Source organism: Siniperca chuatsi, linkage group LG14 (genome assembly GCF_020085105.1).
Source record: "Siniperca chuatsi isolate FFG_IHB_CAS linkage group LG14, ASM2008510v1, whole genome shotgun sequence".
NCBI classification, from domain to species: domain Eukaryota; kingdom Metazoa; phylum Chordata; class Actinopteri; order Centrarchiformes; family Sinipercidae; genus Siniperca; species Siniperca chuatsi.
The window spans coordinates 12,760,520-12,784,910 of NC_058055.1; the positions used below are offsets into that span (position 1 = coordinate 12,760,520).

Below are 24,391 nucleotides of genomic sequence, written 5' to 3' on the forward strand. Positions count from 1 at the left end.
GACCATAAGAAAGGAGAGACACACAAGACATGAATGAAGAGGTGTTGATTTTAAAGAAAGTACATTTTTGTTCACAAATACAGGGTTGTATATAAAGCAATAAAAAGTTATAAAAACACCAGTGAAAGCATAGCATAGCCATTAACCTAGACCTGCTCTATTGGAAAAGTGCAATGAGATAACTTCTGTTATGAACTGGCGCTATATATATACTGGCTCAGATATGTAAAATATAAAACATATTTGGTCCAAAGTCAGACTAAAGTCCTCAAAGCTAACATGGGATTGTTTGCTGCTATAAATTTCACTGTATTGACCTGTCCAAAAATAACATTGCAACTCCATTTGTCCAGCAGTCATGAGATGCAATAAACTCTTTATGGAAATCAAACAACTAAACAGGACAGAAAAAAAGCAGTACCTACTTTACTTTCATTAACATGTCAGCAAAAACATTAGGAGTACAATACAGATGCCCTCAGGCAGCCTGCTTTAGAAGATTTGCCTGCGTGTCTTGCAAGATTATTGTTTCCTTTGGTGGCATTTTGGAGCGTCTCCCAGAACCTCTGTGTTTGAATAGAAAATGCAAATGTGGATACATCAGTTTTTTTCTCTTCAACTGTATGTGCTTTATTTCTTGATTAAACCATGATGATGGGGCATTTCCATTACTAAAAGTGATGTTTTGATTTTGGGACATGCAGCGATATAAGAAAAGGAACACATCCTGTCTCCTGGAGCTCGAGCTTACCTGTCCTCCATGTCTTGTATTGTATCAGGAAGGGGTGAGCCAAGTGTTTCTGGAAGAAATATTGCAGCCACTCCACTGAGAATTGGAGCTCCTCCGTAGATTAAACCTGGTAGCCAACGTATATAGTCCCCTGAGAGAAGCACCATGGGGGCCACCATGGCTCCTATACGAGCCATCATGGATACCCAGCCCATGCCATTCTGACTGAAAGCGAAAAAGTACAACTGTTAAATGCCCCAGACAGCCTTAAATACACTTGTGCTTTAAATCAGTGATTGTGGTGCTGGTGAGAAAATATCAATGCATTTGTGAATTATTATTATTCTATAATTTGGGAAAGATCTTAAAAATGGGTTTAGAGGCCCCACCTTGATTTTTATAAAGGGCAATAGTACAACCATTGCTGAAGGTGTGCAGCAGATATCACAGTTGTAGCATAAAATGGTGGAAAATGGACATTTAATAAAACTTTTATAACTCTAAACTGAAAATTCAATATTCAAGTGCGTGTTTCACAGATAATCATGCAGCTGCAATTCAATATATAAAGAACATACAATAGTTTTGAGTTACTGTTTAACTGAACATTTGAGAGAACGGTGTAACAAACAAAGACATGCAGTCTTAGAACATAAAGAAAGTGTGCAAATAGCAGCTAAGGGCAAAGGTGGCATCCATCAGAAATGTTCTAATGATCCTTTACTGTTTAGCCCTCATGTCATCTGGGTGACGCCGTTACTCTTTATCTTCCAATCTGCCCTCTCACCTTTATTTGCTCTCCTGCTGTAGAACCGGTCTGTACAATGAACTGCAGGCTAACAAAATACACACCACACTGCCAGTATTTGCTGTAGTTTGCAGTGAACTTTTATTTTGGTAGATTTTACTATTTGCTACAAGTGATTTCTGTCTCAACACAAAGTAGATCCAACTATTCCCCAAGCATGTATTTATTTAAACAATAAACTGCAATTCTCCAGGAGCTGCAGCCTAATTGTAAGACCTATTTTCTGAATAAAACATATGGGTAGCCTGGTTCCAGACTTCTGAAGCACTGCCCACATTTCTAATTTGTTGAGCGAAATAGCAATTCAGTCTGTTTATCAGGCTAAGTCCAGTAGCGAAACTCTCATCCAGCGCATACATACATAGAGATGAGTTCTGATTTCCTCAATAAACAAAATAAACTGAATTCCTAAATAAAAACTAGACTGGATTGTGTAATAACATAAGCTAAATTTCCTCAAAAAATGTGCGTTTGTTGCCAAATATGACTTACCGAATGATGGTTGGGTACAGTTCTCCAGAGTAAAGGTAGCAGCAGTTGAAGGAGGCAGCGAGGCAACCTTTACCCACTACAGCCAGACAGGTGCGCACAGTCTGTTTATCTGCACAGGAGCGAAACATGCTTTGGTCAGGTCACTTTGTTGTTCCTGTAGTATAGTATTCAACCTATTCATTTGTGTGCATGTGTTCTAACACACCATAAGGTACCAACAGGTTGATCAAAATAGTGACTCCAGCAACGATGAGAGCACCACACTGTGATGAACGCCGTCCAAGAAGACTCATAGATACAGTTATGACAACTTTAGCAGGGATGTCAACAGCTCCGAAGATCACTTGGATTAAGTAGATGTCCACCCCAAACTTTTGCAGATCCATAGAAAGACCATAGTAGGCAAAGCTCGTTGATAACCTAAGTTAGTATTTAAAAAATTGCATTGTGTCATTGTAATTTCATAGAAGGTGCTTAAAAACTGTGACTGAGTTTTTCTACAACAAGAGCAAGACAGTGTACCAGACAGCACTGAGGCAGACTGTCGTCGTCCTCATTGTGGGTGTGCGGAACAGATCCAGGACAGAGTAGGAGCCCTGCGAACAGGACATCTCTTTCTTCATGGACTCCTGCAGCATCTATGCATAAGAGAGAGTTCTCTCAATTCAAATTGATTTTATACACAATTATAAACAGAGATAGATGGTGCAATAACACAATCACACCGCGTCCCCTTACTTTAATGTCAATTTTTTCTCCCTCTTCATGGCGTCCGTTAAATTTGGCCACGCTTTTAAGGTTCTCAATGGCTTTCTCAGACTTATTACTCAGGACTAGCCATCTTGAAGATTCATGAAACCACCTGTATAAGATATTTGTTTAGTTTATTTGTTTATAGTGCAATAACCATATCTTTGGACACTGACTCTTTACAGCCCTAACTTCTATTTCTATATTGTTCAATACTTGGCATCTCACCATGAGATGAGGAAGAAGACATAGAAGGGCAAAGACACAGCCAGGGTTAACCACCTCCAGTCACGGATGAAGTAGGCTAATAAAGCCAGGATCAACTGTCCCACTGTGTAACAGTAGCCTGTTATTGTCCCCACCACAGTTCGCACACGAGTGGGGATCCACTCCACAACTTGAAATGAAAGAATCACAGAAAAAGAGATATTTCATAGAATTTAGTATGATTAGTACCCTTTAACATTACATCCTGTCACAGAATACACTGAATGTTCTCTATCCAATTAAATATCTCACTGAGCGAGAAGCTGTTGAGCCCAATGCCAGACAGAGCCATGCCACAACCAAACCGGAACAGGCAGAAGAGGGGGAAGGAGGACGAGAAAGCAGCACATGTTCCTGCCACTGCCATCAGCAGGTTAGAGATGAGCAGGAGGATGCGTCGACCATATCTAGGAGCCAGGTGAATTTGCAAAGTGAAGTGAAGTCGGATTATATCCCATTATTTGACTTAAATAAGTTACAATTTTTGAACAATACTGCATGAAGACAGGGCAAGAGGCAAGTTTCCTCATGTGACATTTATTCATATTTAAGAGGTGAATAAAACAATGCAACAGACAAGTTACAAATATGATTAATTGTAACGTTAAGATAACTGACTTATTAGTAACAAAACCATACTATAACTGTAAAATCAGTAGGGATAAGATTAATGTTACCTGTCTGAAAGGCCTCCAAAGACAAGCGCTCCCACAAGCACACCTCCCATGTAGACGGTTTGTCCCATTTGCTTCAAAGAGCGCATATCACACACCAAATGCCACTGACAAAAATGTAACACAATTTATCACACAGGGCAAGACATCATATAAATGTGTAAAAAGTTGACTGATAAAAAAGATGCAGTCCTACATCAGATATAATCGTGGAGCTCCTCTCAGTCATGTTATAGGACCATCCATCTGTGCATCCCTGCAAATCAACATCCAAACCATCCTTAGTGTCTCCCTGCTCCCCTGAACTGGAGGTCCCATTCTTAGCCAGGAGGTGCCACTGTGGAGCAACATAACGCTTGCACCTCTCTGGCTTCCCTGTCTGGCCTAGCGGCACTGTGATCAGCAGGGTTTCCTCAGGACTCAGCTGGGACTGAGAAAGGTTTGTGTGTGCGCTGCAGTAGTGATGAGGCACCGCAGCGACAAAGTTCTGCAATAGGTTGTGACTGGCCATCATCAGGACAGGTATGCAGAGGAGGGTCACATGCAGGATCTGGAAGCGTCCCGTGCTGCCCACCAGCTCTAGGAGGTCACCAAATGCCATTGTTTTGTACAACCAGAACTCCACAACGTGGCTTAATGTTAATGGCACTAAATCCTGTTGTTGGAAGGTTCCTTCAGAATACTCGTATGTGCAAAACAAAAAAAATACGTTGTTCTAGCACCTGTGAAAATATTGATATCAGTTGCAAGAACTAACCACTGCAGACATTTGTCTCATGCATTTAAATGTGTAATAAATGTGTAATACCAAATGTGATAGACTTACCTGCTGAATTAGTTTTCTCCCATTACATATGTAATGAGAATCCTGACTCACAAAATGTCACACCTTCATAAATCACCTGATATCGTCAATACAAATAAAATCCTGGCAAAGTTTTCTAGAAAGAGTCCTTAAAAAGGCCAAAAAAATCAACAAGAAGTTAAAGTCGTCTTGTTCCTTCTGTGTGTCAAAGTGAGTAATCGGCTCTCAAATTCCTACGGCTTTTCTGAACTTTGGATTATTAGAAGTGCAATGTAACCTCTTGACGTATTAGCTCATTCACTGAACAGAGGTAGAATGCTGAGTCCTTGCTGTGCAGGAACAATGTGTGGTTGAAGTGAGCTCCAGCATCAAGGGTGGGAGCATTACTATGCTCAGCTCTTTTCCCTGCCTTTTATTGGTTACTTAATATGAAGGACAGGGTAACACAGTATCTGTGTTTCTGGGTTTGTCTGTCACATGTGTGGTCAACCAAACTAATTTGGTTTTCTTGTCCGTTTCTTTAATGTTTTCTGTAATTGTTTCCTTTTTTGGTTTGTTCATAATAAATCAGCATGGATTGGTTTACTGGATTAAAGCTATCAGCAGCAGCCAGTTAGAAAAATAAAATCAATAAATGTTTCAAATAAATTTCAAAACATACTGATAAATATTATAACTATAACTATTTCTCATCCTTGTGTTATAAAAGAGAATTTGTAGTCAGTAAGTGACTATGTGATGACAATCAGCAGCAGTTGCAGGTGTTCTGACTCAGTCACATTATGCTGAATGAGAGTAATGAGAGAGTCAAGAATAAAAAGTAAAAGAACTACAACCCTGCACTCCAATAATTCGTATTTCTGTGTAATAATTTGTATTTCACATTTGTATTGTGTTAACGACATGCATGTAGCTCAAATTTGAGACATTTCTACTTGGTTTGTGTCCTGGTGATTAGCTTTGAGGAATGTGTGCTGTAATTGTCAGCATGAGATGTCAGGCTGAATGAAACTGCAGGTGCACCAAAGCAAAACAATAAACTTTCTGTTTTTTCAGCTGTGAGACTTTGATCGGGAAAAGATTTGTCCTTTTCTCCGTCTTCAGGGTATTTTGTAGTTTGAGCCCTAAAAGTACAGGTATTTCACAGAATACATGAAAAACTTTAGAAAAATGAAAACTTCCCAGTGGCTCTGGGCTTTTTGTGAAATGCTGACAACAGCGAAACAGTAAAATGGAGGGTGAGGGTTGAAACAGACACAAATGTAAAATCAGCCACATAGGTTACAGAGGGTGAAACCAGATAAGTTTTACAAACTTTTACAAAAAGGTAGGAGGATAAGGACAAGGGCAATTCTCTGAACCAGCTGATTTACAAACAAGAGAACAGTATGTACAAAATACATAATGTAATGGGATCAGGTGCTTTGTAAGTCAAGGTGGGCGTTAAGAAATCTGCTCTGGCATGTACGGGCAACCAGTGGATAGAAATCAAATTGGTTTGGTGTAGATATATTGTAGTAGTATAACTTTATGGCTGAAGAAGCAGCCAGCAGGGGAAAGCAAAAATTTCAAATTAAATGTTACAAATGTTATTTGAAGAGTAACTTAGGACCAGGCTAAACTAATGTGGTTGGGTGTGGTCAGTCCGAATCTTCTAACTGAGCCCAATTAGAAACACATCCTAACACTGGAACTCCAACGTTTTTGGTCTAAGAGTAATGTGCGAAACATTTTAACCACTAAAACCTGCTCCTAAGTCTGTGGTAGTCTAGAAGAGTCCTAAATCACTTAGATCTGGATCTTCACAGATCTTAGTAGTTACCACTCAGAGTAAAAATTTGGTCTTAGGTGCATCACAGTTCTAAGAATGTTTCCGTAATTAATTTCTGTTCTGCAGTAAAAGTTGCTCTCAGCAGCTTTGTAAATAGCACTTAGGAGGAAACTCTTAGCTAGGAGCTTTTAGCACCATTTAGGAGTTGTAAGATAAGATATCTTGTGAATGCGGCCCCTGAAGTACACCTTTATATCACTGCAGCAAGATAAGAAGCTAAGCTGACAGTGGAGGTCAGCAAAGCAAGATTTTCAGAGGGTTTTAAGTTACTATTTAAGTTTATATTACTTCATTTAAAAAAAGTGTTGCCTCTGGTATCCACTTTTGTATTTTTTCTTCTATTCTATTATATTCAAGCTAGCGGCTCTGTGAGGCTGTGGTGCTTTGAGCTAAATGCTAATGTCAGCATGCTAACATGCTCACAATGACAATACTAACACGCTGATGTTTAACAGGTATAATGTTTACCATGTTCACCATCTTAGTTTAGCATGTTAGCATGCTAACATTTGCTAATCAGTGCCAAGATATTTAATCATAAAACAATGTATTGGAAAAATGTATAATTTGACCTGATGATGCTGCTAGATGAAAAGTCAGGTCATCACCAAAGTTATTACAAATCATCTAGAGGATGACATGAATGTCTGTACCAAATTTCATGGCGATCCATCCAATAGTTGTTGAGACACTCAAAACCACAAATGGCAACCTCATGGTGGCACTAGAAGAAAAGTCAGTAGGATACGTCCTCTGGGGACATTGGCATCCAGAGAGCCACGCTGCTAGCAAGGCTAAAAAGGCACCTGCTTTGGGGTGAATGATAAACTTAGACCTCCATCAATAAAACAACAAAGATTTATCATTTGATAATTCATTTGTCAGTGGCTGACAAAGGAAACAGACTTGACAACAGCGCTGACCAACAACTGATCAATTTTTTTCAGCCACACCACCCACACCCATGCCCACATTTTCCCTTTTGCTAATGCCTAAAGTGGCTACTGAGCTGCAGACAAACCCAGGCAGCCACAACATTTTCAATCTGCAAAGAAGGGCATGTCACCTCTATTGTCTCCTCTCTCTGGGGCCCCCAACACATGAGGCCCCTGAACCTGAGCCCCTAGAAGCCTGTGCATTAAGTAGCTGTTGGGTACTAAGAATAATTAAAGATATGAAGTACATTTATTTTCCTGGCATACTTGGTCTCAACTGAACAACACCTATAATGGCTGACAATACCACTTTCATCAAGAACCTGCCATCAGTGAACAACTTGTTTGGTGTAAACCATTGTAACTCTCCACTACAAAATTTCAGCTCTCAAGGGCCCAAATACTGAAAGAGATTCCTTCAAGAATCCATTTACAAACTCACAAAGAACCTACAGTGTAGGAGTGTGCCATTTAGTTTAGTTTATTACTTTATTTGACAGGGACAGTGCATATTAATAACATTTCTGAAAATATGCCAGAGTAAGCCAGAAAGGCTAATTTCCATCTGCAGGCCCCGGGCAGGCAATAGTTGAAAGCAACACGTTAAGAATAAAAGCACTGAAAATACAATCAATGATAAAATTAGTGAAAAATATGCAGATACAAACAGAGCCTGCACTACATAGATACAAGAGACACAGCTCTTATGACACACAGAATCAACAATAGCAACACAATGTTAGTCCTGGTGAAGTGTGGATATTATCTACAGAGACTATGATGAGCAGGAGCAGCTCTTACACTAAACATAATAATGACAAATAAGACAGCAAACAACACGAAAACACCTCTCTGTTCTAGTGTTCTCAAGTTTGATTTCTAATCAACCAGGCTCTTAATGTTGTGGAGAAGGAATGGTAGTTGGCACAGTTTCTTATGTGTTGCGGTAAGTTGTTCCAGTCCTGGGAGGCTCTGACAGAAAAAGCAGATTGGCCTAAACTACTTTGTCTTCTAGGAGTAAGACAATCTCTTCTAGTTCGACTGATTTTCAGTGTGATGTAAGTACGGATTGATGGAGGAGCCACATTGCGTAATACCTTGAAAACAAGACACAGTCTATTATTAGTATATTGTATTTAACCATGTTTTCCCAGCTTAGTAAGTTGACCTTTTCAAAAATATTGCAATGATGGTATTCTAGTGGCTTCTTGTCTAGGGTTTATATTGTTTGTTTGTACAGGGATTCTATTGGCTTTAGTGTGGCTTTATTAATGTGTCCCCAACTTGTCAGACAGTACATGATGTATGGGAGGATCATTGTATTCATGAACATTTTGGCTGCATTAGTGGACATACTGTTCCTTGTTAATTTAAAACTGGCCAGATTGAGTCTACCATTTTTTATGCAACTTTTTTTAAGTGTGATGTGAAAGACAGATTTGACAGTGACAATTTAAACAATTTAAGGCTGTGGTTTCTTTAACTTCTGCAGTTATCTAAAGCTAGAGATGAAGGTAAGGTTAAATGTTTGATGTAAGTTTGGACTTTAAACTTGTTAAACTCAGAGAGAGGTCCTGAAGAGTTATCTTACTATGTATTGCACCACTAAACCCTCAGTTAAATGATGCAATTGACGTTGACAACAGTGACACATTACATGCATTGTCTTGCTCTGTTAATAGTTAGAAACACATGTGAACACATAACACTTTGACCTTTTGTCTCAGTGCAAAGCAAAGTAAAATACAAAAAAGTTCAGGTAGCAGTGCAGGTCCAAAAGTCTAAGTCCAATACCACTAACTGTTTTTTATATTTATCCAAAAGTTATAAATGTTTCTCTTTTGTTGCTTCTTTTTCAGAAATACACTACTGCTGAAGTGCTGTAATGCTGTTTCTCAGTATTTGCAATTGTGTACTTCAATCCAAACTCATTAACAGGTGTAGTTAGTAACATCCAATCCTATTTATGCAGCTGTACAGTGCAGCCATTATAACCTGACACTTATCACTATCACTCTGCTCTCAAGCCAACTCATTTTATGTCGATTTAACTAAAATTTTAACTTTAATGTGTCTTCTTTAGGGGGATTAGCTCTTTCAGCAGAATCCTCAATGCTCACTGTATAACCATTTGCTATAAATAGCCATGTCCTTGGCGTGTGACCCCAGCTGTAAAACTTAAATACAATGGATTTTATTTGCTCTATATCTGTGATTGGTGTTTACTGTACTTTTTATGCAGCTCTACCCCTCCCAGATCCCAAATAAATCTATTGGGATTAATGTTATTGGAGTTTTATAAGAGTTTGAGGTCTAACAGGGAGTTACTGACCCCAAGCATAAGTCACATCACTATGTAAGATCACATACTATACTGTTTTTTGTCTGTGAAGGACTTTTTGTCAAATAAAAAAATATATATTTGTTTAATGTATAGTCAAAATATAAAACAATATTTCTGTATTTGGTGTAATAACTATAGTTCATGGTCATTTCTGTATTTTGTCACCTTCATCAAATATGCCCAGCTGGCTCCCTCCCAGAGGGTCAGGGGTTGGCCCAAAGCAATGACGCCCGTAAGAGAAAGATAAGAAAACTAAATACAAGGAGGAAAAATAAAAGTAAAAGTGGCTGGACTCCGTTAGTCCTCCCCAGCCGCCTCCTTCCTGGGTTGTACAGAACACCTGTAAAACCCAAGTTTTTTTTAATAAAATTTTTTATTTAATTCAATTATTATCGTCATACTCATGTCTTGTGTTAATGTCTGTATATTTTGTTACACCTTTGTCTGTCTAATTTGTCTAATTTGTCACCTCTTTGTACTATGTCGCATTGAGAAAATAAAAAGGGAAGTAGATAAATAAAATATGCATGCCCAGTTTGTTTCAAAGGCAAGGATTACCACTTCAATCCTATTCTACATTCTGGGTCAGAAGAAAAGCAAAAACTATTTTAAAATTGTTTGATTTATTTAGGATTATTATTATCCTTTTTACACATACAGCAGTGGAGTCAGTGAGCTCCCAAACAATAAGGAAGTAAAGCCAACGTCAACAAAATACAAGCGTTCTTTATTGACTTCACTTTTCAGTTTTTTTCCCACTACTTCTGTGTTTTGAATGCAGATGCTGCTGTAGTATACTTGTTAGATGTACTGTTCCTCCTAAGGTGCAGCCTCTATATTTCTGCATGGGCCTGAAAAAAACTTGATGCGTGAAAATATCTCCATCTTAGTAAGTACTTCTTTACTAGGTTTTTGTTCATTATTTACAAGGGGACATCATGTCAAACATGACAATCAGCCATGTTTAATTGTCACCAAAGGTACCACTGAAGACTAAAATGAAGTCACAAGTGTGCACAGCTGGATAGCAGGACAGAGAACCTCTCACCAGGTACAGTTGGCTTTTCTCCTTCCTCTCACCTGCCACTATCAGCAACAGCTTCCCCAACAGGTGACTCAAGGAACTTCAACTTTCACTCAATTAGCGTCCTATCAACAGATCACATGGGAATGTTTCTAGTAGTTTTCGGTCACTGGCAAGATTTCAGGATCCCACACTAGCAGATATATGCTTTAAAGTGTTTGCAATAAATTCAAACAATTCAAACAATATTTTAAGTAATGTATTTTAATACTTGGGCTAACATGCAGTGTCGGTAGGGCCCCGAAAAATGTTGTGATAACCTTGGTAAACATCTTTGCCAACAAAATAGGCTCAAATAGGCTGTAACGCAATCCCAGTATTTATTTGCAGATAAGTGCTGCAAGGGAATCCTGAAAAGAAGAGAAATGTTTGTTGAACTACATAATTTTGAGAGAGTTGCAGGTCTTTATGGTGATGTTGTAATTCACTGTTTTGGAGTAAAGTCCCTGGGTGGATCTAGTGTGCTGCAACAAAACACTGGTGTGTTATCAGGAACAACCCATGATAACAGTTGGTATTCATACTAATTTTACTGCTTATGACTGCATCCCATCACCAGCACAGTGGATAAGAGTGATGCCCTCACTGACACAGTGCCAAAGTCCTGACTGCAGCTGAACTGGGTCTTGTGCTTGTGTTGTCATCCAGGGCACTGTGGGGGCACGGCCTTATCAAACACTCTTATCCCTCTTTTTTGTTTTTGTTTGAGTTGCCCCACTTAATTCTGCTCTACCCATTATTTGCTTTATTCAAAGCTTCCCACTCGGTATGGATTAGAAGAAACCACATGTCAGAATCTGTAACTGACATATACATAATGAAATGTGTTTATGTCTTACTTATGGTAACATAAACCTGTTATTAGGTTGATCTGTACCTGAAGTTTATAGAGATACTGAATGAATGTTGACTTCACACTTAGCTCAGGCAGCCTGATTTGACCACACATTTTCTGCTTCTTGAATAGTACAATTTTATTTCATTCAAAATTTGATCACAAAATGCAACCAAAACCCACATTTAACTAATGTACCTTAAGCATTTCAGTTTTAGGGTGAGGGTTTTCTGCTGTATTTTTTGTAATAGGTTATTAATTTACAGCTGATTCACTGTTTTTCAAACCTGATTCCTGGATCTGATCACATTCACAGTCCACAGTTCACTGTCCTCACGCTATGAAGTTACGACCCAAGCCGAGAGTAAATAACACTTATAGAAAAGTCCTTACTGTCCTTTGTGTGTTTGTTTTCAAATTTGGCCAAATCAATCATTAACACCAAACAAAATGTACTGTGATAATACAGTTATTACCCAGTTATAATTGTCTTTGCAACAAAGTCCATTATGTGCATATTTATTCTACACTTTACAATACTTTAGTGAATTATCTGGAAATACCTGACTTTCCCTGAAATAGAATGGGAACAGCTGGAAAAAGTCACCCAGGCTGTTATGGTATTTCAGACACATTTTATTCAGAATGGGTCTGAGTGGAAATACAAGAGTTTATATTTTTGAATAAAAAAATATCACCAATAAATTCACAAAGCCCACCACAAAGCTCTTTAATCCACTTTACAGCAGCTACTGTAAAATAGCCATTTCTGCATCCCTGACAATAAGTACAACAGTTTTATTAAACCAGTCTGTAAGCTGGATGTTGTGTGCAGGTATGAAAAATGTAAACTTAGCCAGTCCAAGAGTTTGTGTGAGATACAGTGTAGTAACGCAAGAAGCATTTGTTGCTAATATCTGTGGACGCAGATTTGTGAGGGCTTTTACCAGACGCACAGTATCTACCATGTAGGTTCTTAAGGCGTTCATGTTGTGATTCAAGCAGGGAAAGTTGTGGTGTCGGCCGTCATGGACAGTTTATTACTTGTCAGGGGCGGGGAGTTTCTCAAGCGTGGGCTCCATGCCCCAGATCTCACGAGCATATTCGGTAATGGTGCGATCGCTGGAGAACTTGCCACATCCGGCAATGTTGTGGATCACCATCTTGGTCCATTCCTTGGGGTTCTGATGTGAGGATGAAAATGATTGAAAAGTGAGTAATAAGATCAGTGATTATTAAGATAATTAGCTCTGAGTCTCATGTAGATATACATATATATATATATACATATATATATATATATATATATATATATATATATATATATATATATATATACTATACTATGTACTAGGAACAGCGAAGATACTGCGTGCAGAACCCTCAAGCTCCCAGGCCTCTGGTAGAGGACCCGAGCTCGAAGGATGAGACCACCAGCGGAGGGTGAAGGACAAAATATATATATATATATATATATATATATATATATATATATATATATATATATATACTAATTAATACTATTATACTAATAATACTAATTAAAATCATATTATGAATGCATGAGACCTTTATGAACCGTTCTTTTTTAATAAACATACCTTGTAAAGAGCATTGACTTTCTCCTGGCATTTAATATAGTCTTCATAGTCAGCAAAGACCTTGAATCTGTGCAGAAAATAATGCAGTTAACTCAATGAAAAAAGACGTATACAGCAGATATATAGTACAATGTGAATGCATATGGTGTTGGTGTGTGTATTTTCATGTGTTGAGTACTGAATGTTGGTGTGTATGCGAAAGGCTGTGTGTTGTTTAGTTTTCTCTATTTTTTTTGCACCAGCATGCAAGTTTATACACGTTCTTATTTGTATGTGTGCAGCATGCGTGCACCTCAGGCTGCGAATGTTAGATGTGTCTTTACCTGTCATGATGCATCAGCATGTTGACAATTTCTTTAAACAGGTCAGGCTGCTTTGGGCTAAAGAAGCCTCCAGCAATCTGGTCAATGGCCTGTTTCAGCTCAGGCAGGCGGTTGTAGTACTCTTCAGCGTGGTATCTGAGCAGGATGAAAATAAACAATATGCACATTCAGAAAAACAAAAGCACACGCTTGTTGCTGCAGTAACCGGCCTATTAATGAAGGAGTAGTAGTCAATTCCTATACAGGAGTATCAGCAGGTTCCCCAAGGCCACACCTTTTAAAACCTCAGCTTGAGTCTGGTGAAAGTGATCATTACCAAAACCTCTGAGTGACTGCAGAGCTGCTGGATTGTCAGAGCACATGAAGCTCACTGCATTGACATCAAAACGTCTTGACAGCTGGACTACCTTGGAGGTATATCCTCAAATGGATCTGACAACAGGTAACACACTGTGTTCTTATATGCAAAGACATTACACACTGTAGTTTCACAAATAAAAAGACAAGGATGAACCATTTTCCTGCCTCTGCTCGCTTTGACGCCCCCCTGTGGGATTATGTCATGGTCAAATTATTCTTACAGCTGTTTATGACCTTACTTAAATGTGAAAAATGTGCGGTCAAGCGGTAATATCACAAGGTGAAGTGGTTTTATTGGCTACAGAACAAAATATGTTTGAGATTGAAAATGTAAATACAATGTTTGGACAGATTGGGGTTCATTCCTTACCCTTTCTTGTCCATTGCATCAACGTCATCCACCCTCATGCCGAAGATGAAAAAGTTCTCCTCGCCGGCCTCCTCGGCCATCTCAACATTGGCTCCATCCATGGTACCGATGGTCAGAGCACCGTTCAGCATGAACTTCATGTTGCCGGTGCCAGAGGCCTCAGTGCCAGCCGTGGAGATCTGCTGTGACAGGTCAGCTGCGGGGATGGCTGAAAGATGACAGAAGTAGAAGGTTGATGGCTCTAATAAGCATTTTATGTTTGTGTTTTATGCTGTGTAGAAAAAAAATCCTGACTGGAGACATCTGCAGAGGAGGAAATGAACAGCATGATTACCTCTTTCTGCCAGTGTGACTCTGTAGTTCTCCAAAAAGATGACTTTGAGACGGTCTCCAACCACAGGATCATTGTTGACCACCTCGCCAATAGCTGTGATCAGACGGATAATCATCTTGGCAGTGTGGTATCCAGGAGCAGCCTGCATGAAAGGAACAGTTAAAGAAATAGTGTTAGATGAATTTAACCTGAGTTGTGACAGTGAGTTCGTTTTTAAAGCCCAGTTGGATGCCGTTAAACGACAAACCTTTCCTCCAATCATGACAGTTCTTGGAGTCCACTGCTTGTTAGGCTCCTTCTTGATGCCTGGTGGAGATATAAAGCGATTACAGGACTGAGGTGTCTGTTTGTGCTCAGCAAAGTTATGTTCAGGCTCACACACACACACACACACACACACACACACACACACACACACACACAACATGTCATGAATATAAAAATATTTGAATTTGAGAAAACGTGTGGGGCAGAAGATTTTAAACATGTGCTTACGGTTATAGTAGGTGATGATGTGCAGACAGTTGAGCAGCTGTCTCTTGTATTCATGGATTCTCTTGACCTGAATGTCGAACATGGAGTTGGGGTTGATCTTCACCTTGTAGTGCTCCCCCAAGTGCACAGCAAACTTCAACTTGTTTTCCTGCGTTATCAAAACATCGACTTCTTTATATAAAAGACAACAAGTTCCACGTCAACTTGTGTGGTGATTTGTACGTGCTGTATAAAGACACACATTCACAATTTTAGTAAAACGATTCTATAATGCCACAATCAGGTACAACAGAAAAAGACGCAACAATATTAAGAATGAAAACATATGCCAAGGGTCACAGAAAACTCATATATGCTGATTACTGGTGCAGAGGCTGTAAAAGCTGTTAATAGAGGATGTGATATATTTTAAAAGAGCTGCTGCCTGAAAGTATGTACAGTGTATCATGGATGTTATGTGTATGTTATCTTTAAAAGGCACAGATTTCTTGATGTGAAATATGTGCCACTTCTTCTCTCAGCAGCTGTATTTACATATCCAGCTATAATAAAGCACAATTACCTATTCCCAAGCATCTACGTATCTTCTTAAACATAATTCCATACTGACGCATTAACTGCAAAGTTAAGATAAAATCCTTTACTTCACCTGCTTCACTTTGGCAACATCACGAATGAAAGCCTCATCGTTCACAAACTTGCGGAGACCCTGCAGCTGGTCGAGGTTACGGATGAAGTCCTCACCAATTCTCTGTTAACAAAAAATCAAAAAGTCAATGAAAGGTATTTCAGTTTCCAATGTTGTTTGTGTGAAGTATGTGTGTTAAAACACAGCCAACCTCGGCGATGACCTCAGCCAGCCCGGGGTTGCACATAACCAGCCAGCGGCGAGGAGTGATGCCGTTGGTCTTGTTTTGGAACTTATGTGGCTCCATTTCATAGAAGTCCTTGAAACTGCAGGCAGAGTGAAGCATCATTTGTATCAGAACAGATGATGCAGCAGCCTATGAAATCATAGAGGCTGGGGATTTATGAAACAGATACTACTACATATACATGTACTGTATTATGGAGTTAACTATGATTTACCACTACGGAGTAATACAGGAAATTAGTGTTTATTTTAGGGACATACACAGTAGCTTTGAGGATGTCAGAGTGTATCTGGGCCACACCATTGACAGCATGGGAACCCACAATGCACAGATGGGCCATGTTGATCCTTTTCTGTCCGCCTTCCTCAATGAGGGACATACGTGCCAGACGACCATTATCACCAGGATACCTAGCAGCAACTCTCTGCAAAGTTAAAAAGAACATGAGACAAAAAATAACTCGTAGGTCATCTTTTTTATTTTGCTTGCTGAATCATACATTTCTATCATCATGCATATTAAAGTAGGTCAACACAGCTATTCTAAAATAACATCAAATTAGCAGCAACAGGACAATTTTCATCAGTAGATAAGTGAAAGTCAGTGTATTATTGTGCAGGTCTGGTTGAGCAACAGACTCATAAAACCTGCCCACCACTTCATGTCACAAATATTTCTCCTTCCATTCAGCAGGAACGTGGGCCATCTAACTTCATTTGTAATTCATTGATTGCGCTAAGCTTTGACATTATGTACCTTCGTTAACGTGTACCTTGTGTTCAACAGGTCAGATTAAAATACAGAAAGATTGACTTTATAACTATATTAGTACCTAACCAGGGAACATTGACAGTGTGTGCATCCTCTGCCACATAAAGTAAGGAGGAGTCATAAATACACATTGTATGCAACACATCATGGAAACGATAACATGTTGCAGTGAGCAGTACTCACCTCCAGGTGGCGACGGTTGATCTCATAGACAATTTCTAGGTGACGAGGCAGCAGATGAGCAAACAGGTCAACCGGCCAGCGCTCCAGAGCTTCAGGAAGGACAGTGTGATTGGTGTAGGCACAGGTGCGCACACAGATGTCCCAGGCCTGAACACCAGCAAGAGAAAATCATACATACATATATTTTACTGAGCAAAGCCTTCATGAAAATAATAACAGACTTGAGAAACATTGTAAATAATCACTTTATGCCATATAATTTCTATTTGTGGTGGTGGATTATTATCTGCACTAGAATGGTGATGTCCCAAACAAAAACACTACAAAAGTGTCAAGGTTTTAAACACTAAACTAAGCTCTAAATTAGAAGAATCAGTTCTCAGTTGTTCTTCCTCACCTTTTCCCATTCAAGTTTCTCTTCATCAACCAGAACCCTCATCAGCTCAGGAATAGCCATGGCTGGGTGAGTGTCATTCAGCTGGATAGCAACCTGAATATGCAGAACATTATTAAATGTCAATACAGAATTAGAATACGCCACAAAGTGCTTTGTAGATACTGTTCATTTCAACTATTCTCATAAGATACAATAGAACTCACCTACAACCTGTTCAACATACTGACAGAAGCAATTTAATGAAAGCACAGAGAGCACATCAGGGGGAAATCTTTTCATTTTTGACAGAAACTGTTTTGTTGAGTTTTTCGCTTCACCTTGTCAGGCAGTTTGCTGAAGTCTGTGCGAGAAATCTCCCTGGAGCCAAACTTAGAGACCTTGAAACGACGGATGATGTCTTGCAGGGTGGCAGATACCACAAAGTATTCCTGCTTCAGACGGAGCTCCTTTCCTTCAAAGAACTGGGGATAAAGACACATATTTGTCTCTTTCTGTTCTGCAGGCAAACATGAATGGGTTTTTTATTCCTTAAACATAGCCTTTTGCATGTTAGTGACTGGTATTCACTCATGGACAGATGAAATCTTTTCATTTTAATAAAATAATTACACAAACTTCAAGTGGTAGCACAGCTGCTGTAGCTCTATATCTAACATCTGTAGTGAAATTATCATGCAATTAGAATCATTTTAGCGTAACATCAAACACCCATCTATAATATACAGTTGTATGTTAATGCATTGTTACCAATGCAAACGTTTTTTTATTTTTCTTCTTCTGAAATGTATGTTTAATTTCATATTTATTAAGCCACAAAAAAGTAGAAGTAACCACTGATGTGTTTAAGGCAGTGGTTTTGTTATCAGTTGTATTCAGGTGATATCTGTCTTTTATAAAATCCCCTTAACAGAAAAAAGCTGAGGAAATATCATCTTTGTGTATTTGCAGTTATGGCATATTTGCAGTTATTGCAAAGAAACTGTAAAGCTGCTTATTTTCATAATGAATTGATCTATGAGTTATTTTTAAGGAATCAATCAAGTCTGAAAAATAAATAATGACACATTAATCTGATAAGTTACCAAACCCTAATGTGATGTCTTCAATGATATGAACAATGATATGAAACTGAGGAACTGGAACCTTTCTGATTTTTAATGAGTGAAATTCAATCACCTAATTATTTCAGTGCCTCTGTATTGTTAATAGAAATACACAACATGATAGAGCAGCAGTGTAACACTGACTGAACTGAATTCAAACAAAGCAGTAATATCAGGACCACCACCGTTTCTGCTCTCACTTGCACAGACATAAATTACCAGACCTGACATGAGTTATAGCTGGAGCTAGATGGTTATCTCCCAAATCCTCCTTCTTGAGCCTTTAGGGAGTCCACACATGGTGGTCAGCTCTTATGTCAGCTATAAAAGACAGCTTCAGAGGAAGCTGAAAGAGCACACAGTGACTCTAGCTGAAGACAAAGGACACCAGCTGGGGTCCAAATTATGGAAATCCATCTCTCAGCTGAGTTAAGATAAGCCCTCCAGTCACACAAGAGCCATACGGTCCACAGCTCCTATAACATTCAACATTCAGCTATGTCCTCTAATCCAGGTTAACATATGCATGATCATCCTATGAGTGCGGTTCTGGTGAATTAAAAGGTAATATAGTCATATTTTCTTACATTGTCGTTGGGATACAGCACACGGGAGATGTTCTCAGCTAAGTTTCTGTCCAAAACAGCCTGAATGTAGCCACCAACATTGACTGTAAAGAAAAAAATATATTAACTCCTTTCATTCATTCTCATTTTACAGCTGTTGCATGCTTTGAATGTTTGAGCTCTGCCAGACACGTACAGTCTTTAAGGTTGAACTCGCAGGGTGCCTTCGCAGACCACAGCCTCATGGTGTTGACAACGTTGTTTCTATAGCCAGGGACAGGGGTGTCATATGGCAGAGCCAGCACTACCTGCCAATACATCACAGGAAGAGACAGACATTTGAAACAGATAAAAGTATCGTCTCAGAAAACATCTTTCTATTATGATTCATATTCATTTATTTAAAATCATGTTTTCACCTGAGTGTCAACCCATTTGACACCATCGGGGTGATGCTCGGTCCTGCCATAATAGTGCACTGGACGCATGTACTCAGGACGTGCCTTCTCCCAGGGGTTGCCAAAGCGCAGCCAATCATCAGCCTCCTCAACCTGGATAATGACATACATTTATATTGAGGGGAAAAAAACACATTACAGGTGAGGTGATGTCTAAGCTGAACCAGAAACAGAAAAGGAACATCATATTATGATAATGATAAAGGAAACTCATCCAGCAGGTGATTTAAGGTGAAACACTAGCAGCCATTCACGCTCACTAAAATAAACAAAGTTTTTTTACACATGAAGACAGCAATAAAGATGGAAGTCGTTCATTTCTAACCTGCCAGCCATTGACTATTTTCTGATTGAAGATGCCGAATTCATAGCGAATACCATAACCATAGGCAGCCAGACCCAGTGAAGCCATGGAGTCCAGGAAACAGGCTGAAAACCAGAGACAGCACATGGAAAAACATCAAACTTTGACTGGCTCTTATATAAAATAATGCATTAACAGGGGTAAAAAATATGTAATTTATCAAATATGACGGGGGGATGCTCACCGGCAAGGCGGCCCAGACCACCATTTCCCAAACCAGCATCTTCTTCCATGTCCTCCAGTTCCTCCATGTCCAGACCCAACTACAGAGGACAACAGAACACAACATGGACTAACGAAATAGTAATTTTGAGATGCAGCCCCCCCACCTTTTAATTTTAATTTTTTTACAATAGTTGGAAAAGGAAATTTCACAGTTATAAAAGGAATAAATGAAGCGTCTTTATCTCACCTGGTATGTGGCCTCATCACAGGCGTTCTCCAGAGCAAGGTTCACCATGGTGTTTTGGAGGGTGCGGCCCATGTAGAACTCAAGGGAGATGTAGTACACACGCTAAAATTTGGGAAGAAGGGGAGAAATAATCAATATCATACTGAATGAACAGCCAGAAACTGTCTTATGAACATGAGATATTTTAGTTTTCATTGCATCATGCAGGGTTACCGAAAGGTCTCCACAGTAGCATGATGGGTTGTTACCAAAACAACAACCAAAAACCTGTAAAATTATATGCCAGATGTCACAATAACATCCACCCCAGCCTGTCAAAGAAATCTTAAAGTTTCATTATTTAACTTCATGGTAGGGGGTGCATAGAAATGTGCCACCTGAGCCTGTGTTTAGCCTTTGCCATTTAGTTGGGGTTTTTTTCTCCTCTGACATGAAGGGGCTGAGGAGGACAGGCAGAGGGGAGGAGAGAAGAGTAGGGACTGGGGGACAGATTGCTTTGGGTATTACATAACACCAACATTTTGGCCGGAGCAAAAATAGCTCCTGTAGAGGTCGCTGTAAAGGTCAGCCTGAGCTTGATAGCCTTTCATTGTGGACTTCAAGTCTGGAGTGATAGGAGAAGTGGTTCAGATAGATGTGTAAACATCATTTCACTGAGTAGCCAACAGGATCTCTTGAATTATATATGACTGTATGTTCCAGATCTTATCTGACTTCAATCCTTGTTTCATCTCATTATGCTGATTAGCTATGTTTTTTCCCAATAATGCATATCAGCAATGTGAAAAGGGAATCTTGTTGTCGGAGTACGTGATCTTACATGCAGCACAAAACTTTAGACTGAGCATGGATATCCTCCCTCCTTCGGGTTTCTGTAAAGACCTTTGAGAGATTCACCTTTGACCTTTCAGTCTTGAGCACCAGAACAAGGCGCTACAGTTATGAGGTCAGATGGTTTCTGAGTTAGAGGTTGCAGCCCATCAACATCTGAATAAACAGTTTCTGAAAACTAGTTTGATGTGAAAAGTAAATGTCTCCCTATGCTGACATTAATACATAAGGGCTTTGGCACTTAAGTTACAGAACAATAACCCAGCGAAGTTAGCCAGAAAAGAAAAACGATTTTATTCAGTAGAGTTATTAATGATCTTGCAAGGAACAGTTTCCCCTGCTAAGTAAATGCAATTGTGGCGAGAGTTTCACTCTGCTTCTGAACCCTCTATTGTAATTACACACAGTTTTGTGTGACATTTTCAAGCAATAATGTGGTGTGGTTTGCAATTTTGCTGCTTTATTCTAGTAACGCCAGCTTCCTATTGGTCTTTTAATGGTTCTCTCTAGCTGTTAGTCAGTAACACTGCAATTACTGAGATTTTTCAGATGATGCTTATATATGAACTCGGATGCCCTCGGAGGCATGTGCTCATATGACACAAGGCTATGTGCTTTATGGTCAGACAGGATAGGAACAGAAGGTCATGGAGAGGTTTAATGTTTCAACACGCTATAAGAACGGCAGCATACCAGGAGAGTGCTAAGAAGCCCCGGTGAAGTTTAAATGTCATGACTTGACATTACACTGACACCAGGCTGTTGAAAGCACAGTTGAAGAATATTAAGCCCCTGCTCTTATGAAAATTAGTCATGTTTTTTGTTTAAAATGTGTTCAATGTGCAGAAGCAACAGAGCTATTTCATGAAACAGTATAAGGTTGCAGCACAGAATGTTAATGAAAACACTGACCACTGTGTACTGGACAGGCAATGAGTTCACAATGCAACAGACTTCCATAAATGTCCTGAAGGTCGAAACCAGTTCTTGGATTAAATATAGGTGACCCACTGTTATGTGGGGAAAACTATAATAGAGTACTATATGTAGTATTGTTATTTTCTCTATTACAAATACAAGATGTGATACTGTTTATGCCATTATTGCCATTAAAAGAATAGCGCCCTTTAAGAAATAAGTCTATCAGTTAATTAATAAATGTATATATTCTTGGCAATTCACATTACTTTAAGTCTTGTGTCTTTGGTGCTGTTATGACTTGAACTTACTTTGGGATCTTTCTCATAGTAGTGCTGCTGGGTTCTGATCCACCTGCCAATCAAGTGTTCCCGCACAGTGTGGGCAAGAGCAAAGTAGTAATCCCTTCTGGTCGCCACATTTCTGTCCTTGACCAGCGTAAAGTGGAGATGTCTGTTGAAATTTTGCTTCAGTTCTGCAACGTTTTCGATGCCAGCGAGGCCTCGCACTGAAATCTGTTTCCTTCTGTCGTGATCAGACAAGGGTTTAGACATGGTGGCACAAGTTGCAGCAGCTCAGGGCTCTGACTCTGGAAGAATGTAAACAGTAAGACAGCAGGCGCACACCACCAGGCCCAGAGACACGGCAAGAGACGCACCCACCCCACAGGCTCAGGTTCATCATTTTAAAGGCACAGCTATGAATATTAAGTAGAGGGTGGAGCAGATTGTATGTATTAGGTAAAGGGTGGGGCATAATGTTGAGAATAGAGGTTGTAACTTTTCAATTATGAGACACATGAATAACTAAGGGACTCATCTTGGATCAAAGATAAGATTGGCAGCATTACATGATGACTTCATTTACAGTATGAGAAGGTTCAATAAGGTTCAAACTACTTTTCAGTTGTCTTATTTGATTGACACTACTTAAAACCACTAATTGACTGATCATTCTAAATCTTCCTATTTAGAAAAATGGGGAAAATGCTTGTATTGCTTGTATTTCACTGTCTTATACAGAATGAATGTGACATTCACAGTGCCGACAACCAACAATGATTTGAGTGAGCATTATTTATTATTGTCATTAAAATAATAATAACATGACATAAAACCAGAATATTCTCTTTCACAACATGTAATTACTCCACTGCCCTGTGTAAAGTATTGTCTGATATTATAGAAGAGACACATGCTGGTAATAATATCTGGCAGCTACAGTGGCTAACTTGTTTTCCTCCCCATAGTTGGCAGGAGTGCCTTGGCCAGCAGATAACAGTAACGGTATATCAAATTTTGAAATGTATTTTGTCACACCTAAAAACGCAAAGCACTGCAAAGTCTGCTAATTAGCATATGTGTAAGTAAAGTGACACTATATTTAAAAGTTTCTGGGGGAAGTTACAGGACATATTTTGTTTTAGCAAACCGCACTGCAGAAACTGGATCAGGACTCACTTGTACCTTGGCCTGCTCTAAAACCCAAACAGCAGTATGCATTGTATAACATTTTCATGCTACTGTATTACTTCATAAGTACTGTAAGTAGTGGTACTGTACAGTAAGTAGTTATAAACCAGTGTTCTAGAGTCTGTGTAGATCACATCTGTTCAAGAGCCTGGAGCAACAACAGACACAAAATCAGCTGCAGCAGAGCTACTAAAACCTGCTCTATTTTCAGTTATCACTCTAGCAAGCCAAACTATCATGAAGTCTTGCCCTTCTATAAATAGTAACTCTGACCCAGTCCCAAAGGCCATGATATTTGAAAGGCATATCTTGTTAATGTCAGCAAGAGCCGGCAGACAACACCAGTATATTACTATGAGTCGGACCACAGCATAAAGGGGACGGCAGTGTTTGCTGAGCTGTTCTTAGAGAGATGCAGTACTGCACACTTATTATCTTGTTAAGAGGGGGTCTCTGCCTTTGGACTGAAACTGGTTTAAAGCTGGATGAAAGAGTGGATGCGACTTTAGTGTCATGATGTACTGTATTGCACTGTGCTTTGAATAAATGTTGACAGGAAAAGAACTGGGAGTACAATTATCATGTCTTTCCAACCATTTGCCACTCTGCTGCATGATTGGACAAGATGCAAAAAGAAAAAGAAAAAGATGCTACTGTTAAACACCACAAGAGTTGGACAGCAGCTAAATTGAAATCTATTTGCAGGTCGTAGTTGAAGTGGTTGGCGTGCTTCATGGGAATTTCTGCATCATTTGAAGAATTTTTAGAACTTGCTCAGTATATAAATGCTTTCAACACCATTTCCTGTTATGTTTCTTTTAATGTTCCTATGTGTCAAATGACCCCCAGAATAGAGGAACCATCACACAACAGATGACAAAGATTGAAGCTGGCATGCCCCCGATTTGTCCATTATGATGAGTAAATTATGTTCTTACATGTCTACTGGCTGTTCTGTCAAATGGTACATGAAGCATTTCAAGACCACACTGAAGGCATTCAC

The 24,391-nt window shown here is 39.3% G+C and overlaps 2 protein-coding genes across 2 annotated transcripts; both read right to left on the bottom strand.

Annotated features, from left to right (window-relative positions):
• Positions 1-30: 30 nt before the first annotated feature.
• Positions 31-4,922, bottom strand: slc22a6l (solute carrier family 22 member 6, like). Its single transcript, XM_044221521.1, has 11 exons — positions 4,548-4,922; positions 3,918-4,443; positions 3,725-3,828; positions 3,300-3,454; positions 3,009-3,177; positions 2,769-2,892; positions 2,553-2,668; positions 2,236-2,450; positions 2,031-2,139; positions 752-955; positions 31-566 (listed from the first exon to the last, which is right to left on the bottom strand). The coding sequence occupies exons 2-11, from the start codon at positions 4,320-4,322 to the stop codon at positions 479-481; spliced, it is 1,689 nt and encodes a 562-aa protein (XP_044077456.1). The 5' UTR covers positions 4,323-4,443; positions 4,548-4,922; the 3' UTR covers positions 31-478.
• A 7,338-nt stretch (positions 4,923-12,260) lies between these two features.
• On the bottom strand, positions 12,261-22,585 carry pygma (phosphorylase, glycogen, muscle A). Its single transcript, XM_044223358.1, has 20 exons — positions 22,228-22,585; positions 20,168-20,269; positions 19,940-20,018; positions 19,717-19,820; positions 19,353-19,484; positions 19,130-19,241; positions 18,955-19,037; positions 17,582-17,725; positions 17,265-17,357; positions 16,868-17,014; positions 16,174-16,337; positions 15,878-15,992; positions 15,688-15,789; positions 15,039-15,186; positions 14,791-14,849; positions 14,544-14,685; positions 14,210-14,417; positions 13,480-13,614; positions 13,157-13,223; positions 12,261-12,739 (listed from the first exon to the last, which is right to left on the bottom strand). The coding sequence occupies exons 1-20, from the start codon at positions 22,468-22,470 to the stop codon at positions 12,596-12,598; spliced, it is 2,523 nt and encodes an 840-aa protein (XP_044079293.1). The 5' UTR covers positions 22,471-22,585; the 3' UTR covers positions 12,261-12,595.
• Between the last annotated feature and the right edge of the window lie 1,806 nt (positions 22,586-24,391).

Bases quoted from the DNA above. Each gene is read 5' to 3' on its own strand.
- slc22a6l (XM_044221521.1), bottom strand. From the start codon at position 4,322: ATGGCATTTGGTGACCTCCTAGAGCTGGTGGGCAGCACGGGACGCTTC. The intron at 3,178-3,299 runs GTGAGATATTTA...TTTCATTTCAAG, and splicing joins GCTCAACAGCTTCTCGCTCA to TTGTGGAGTGGATCCCCACT. The intron at 2,669-2,768 runs GTAAGGGGACGC...TCTTATGCATAG, and splicing joins GAGAAAAAATTGACATTAAA to ATGCTGCAGGAGTCCATGAA.
- pygma (XM_044223358.1), bottom strand. From the start codon at position 22,470: ATGTCTAAACCCTTGTCTGATCACGACAGAAGGAAACAGATTTCAGTG. The intron at 19,485-19,716 runs GTTAGAAATGAA...GTCATTATCCAG, and splicing joins AAATAGTCAATGGCTGGCAG to GTTGAGGAGGCTGATGATTG. The intron at 16,338-16,867 runs GTGAGTACTGCT...TTAACTTTGCAG, and splicing joins TCAACCGTCGCCACCTGGAG to AGAGTTGCTGCTAGGTATCC.